The sequence below is a fragment of the Micromesistius poutassou genome, assembly GCF_964030765.1.
Source record: "Micromesistius poutassou genome assembly, contig: SCAFFOLD_1105, whole genome shotgun sequence".
NCBI classification, from domain to species: domain Eukaryota; kingdom Metazoa; phylum Chordata; class Actinopteri; order Gadiformes; family Gadidae; genus Micromesistius; species Micromesistius poutassou.
The window spans coordinates 1-2,500 of NW_028180303.1; the positions used below are offsets into that span (position 1 = coordinate 1).

The 2,500-nt window shown below is 46.6% G+C and overlaps 1 protein-coding gene across 1 annotated transcript in view; it reads right to left on the minus strand.

The window, feature by feature from the left end:
• Nucleotides 1-31: 31 nt before the first annotated feature.
• The window catches only part of LOC311370927 (estradiol 17-beta-dehydrogenase 1-like), a gene marked incomplete at its 3' end in the record, with an annotated part of 3,183 nt that continues 714 nt past the window's right edge, over nt 32-2,500 (minus strand). Inside the window, exons 3-5 of the mRNA XM_084489210.1 lie at nt 2,127-2,306; nt 759-852; nt 32-215 (exon numbers count right to left, since the gene is read on the minus strand). Coding sequence (XP_084345336.1) covers nt 32-215; nt 759-852; nt 2,127-2,306 — 458 coding nt within the window. The remainder of the gene's footprint in view (nt 216-758; nt 853-2,126; nt 2,307-2,500) is intronic.

Here is a 2,500-nt window from a genome sequence, read left to right on the forward strand (position 1 = left end):
TATTGATAGATTGATGAATTCCCGGGGGCACCTTGACGATGTCCTCAGTGTCCTGCGCTGCGTTCTGGAACATGGCGGTGCAGTGGTGCAGGTACTGGCCGTAGAGGTCCAGCGTGGACGCGTCCACCTGCTCCAGGGACGCGTCCCCAAGCTCCGCCTTCTTCTGGTTGTCCAGGAAGTCCGTGTTGACCGGGCCGCACTCGATGAGACTCATGCTGCGGCGGTGAGACACTCGATGAGGCGGATCAATCGGTCGAAACCCTCATCGACTCACGGCGCGCGTGTTTTGTTCCGTCATGCGTTTGTTTGTGGCTGAGGATCCCTGTGGCTCTGTTGCCTTGACGACCAACTTGTCCGTATCACATTATTTCACACATTAACGGTCGTTGTCTGAACATTAACACAAATAATACAAATAAAAAAGCACGACCAAAAACCATAAGCGTAAAATGTTAGTATGTGTTAGTAGGAGTGGTGCCTTTTGATACACACAATACAACTAATTAAAACGGAAAATAAGTTCTGGAAAAGATCAACATAAAAGATAATTGAGGGTAGTGGTTGTTTGTGAATGTATAATTCAAGCTTCTTTCAAAGAAAGTTTCTTTCCTTGACTTGAACTGATATGACCTGGTAGACAACTCCATGACATGAAAGCCCAATATATGTATTTTTCTTCTTCAAATAACAAGAATGGATTTTATGATAACCTTCAATGATTTTCACGTTGAACAAAAAATATCGACGTTGAAACTCACTGGATGTTGAAGTGCTGCAGAATGATGGCCAAACTCTCACATGCGCCCTCAATTGCAAATTTGCTGGCACAGTACACCTCGTTGAACGGGAGGCCTGTGGGGCGAAACCACGAGGATCAGCGGGGGGTATGGGAAGAGGACCGCAGCACTCGATAACATCACAAACCAGCAATCACAAACCCTCAGAACACAGTCACAGTCAGCTAACACAGAACGGACCCCAGCGCACCCTGTGTTATCACACACACACACACACACACACACACACACGCACACACACACACACACACACACACACACCACACACATACGCACAGAAACATGCAGACACACACATTCATGCACACATGCATGCACACATGCACACACAGAAACATACAAGCACACATACACACACACACGCAAAAGTACACACACGGAACAAAACACATAGACACACATGCAGGCACACACATTTCATCTGCTCACATTCATAGGAGACTAAATACACATATATATTTATAAATATACATGTACTGTATATAAAATAGCATTCTCATACGTTATAATCATCAGCTAAACCATTTAAAGAGCTGATATCATGCTTTTTCGACTTCTCCCTTTGCTTTAGACTGTTATATGACGTATATGTATGCATGTTTTTTATGTCTGCTAAACTAGAAGAATCTAAGTCAGAGCCAGGGGGAGTATTCGCTCCTGCGATAAAGCCCCCTCAATAAGTGCGTGAATCAGCTTGTTTGCGCTCAGACTTCACTGTAACAGTGTGACGTCAGAGGGCAGTGGGCGGTGCTGGAGTGCAGAAGTCCCGCCTCCCGGCTACCCACCCGCAATGTTTACAACTTCTCAGGGGGGGTGAATGCCGACGCAGGCGCAAAGCACTCGACCAATCACAGCAGACTGGGCTACTCGGAAAGGGGGGGGCCTTAATGTGACATGATACAAATCTGACCGTTTTTGAAAGACGCTGAAATTGTTTTTTGCAGGAATGAACAGTGTGAGAATAATAACGGGTATTTCTAAAACACAGGCACGTAACCCTTTTCTAGTAGTACCCCCAAAATGCAATTATTAACCCTCAAAAAAGCATGATATGGGATCTTTAGTAATGATGGGACTTTAGTACACAGCCTTATGTCTGTATATGTATTTATGCTGCGTAGTGTCTATTTTGTATATGTCTAACAGACACTACACAACATAAATACATATACAGACATAAGGCTGCATACTAAAGTCCCATCATTTTGCATACGTCTAACTGTTCAAGAGAGTCAACACCTTCCTTGTACGTGTGCATACTGATTGTGATTGTGATGCCCCAGGGACCCCTCCTCCTCCTCCTCCGGTGACCCAGTGCGGGTCTCTCACCGTGCAGCCCTCCGACGCTGCCCGTCACCAGGATGCGACCCTGGCACCGGGCCTTCATGTCGGGCAGGAAGGCCTGGATGGTCTGGATGGTCCCCAGCAGGTTCACCTCCAGGATCTGCCTCATGGTGTCCAGGCTCTGGGCCTCCAGGGGCCCGATCAGCCCCACTCCCGCGTTACACACTGAGACACACACACACACACACACGCACACACACACACACATCTGCCTTTGATTCATGTCCTTGTTGTGTACTTCTGCTTTGTTTTCATTGTGTTATACCTACCATGCATAGATGACGTGTTCCTTGTCTTAAGAATTAAATGGCTCAGAATTACCCGCCGTGTTATGTGCCTTTGACACACACACACGACAC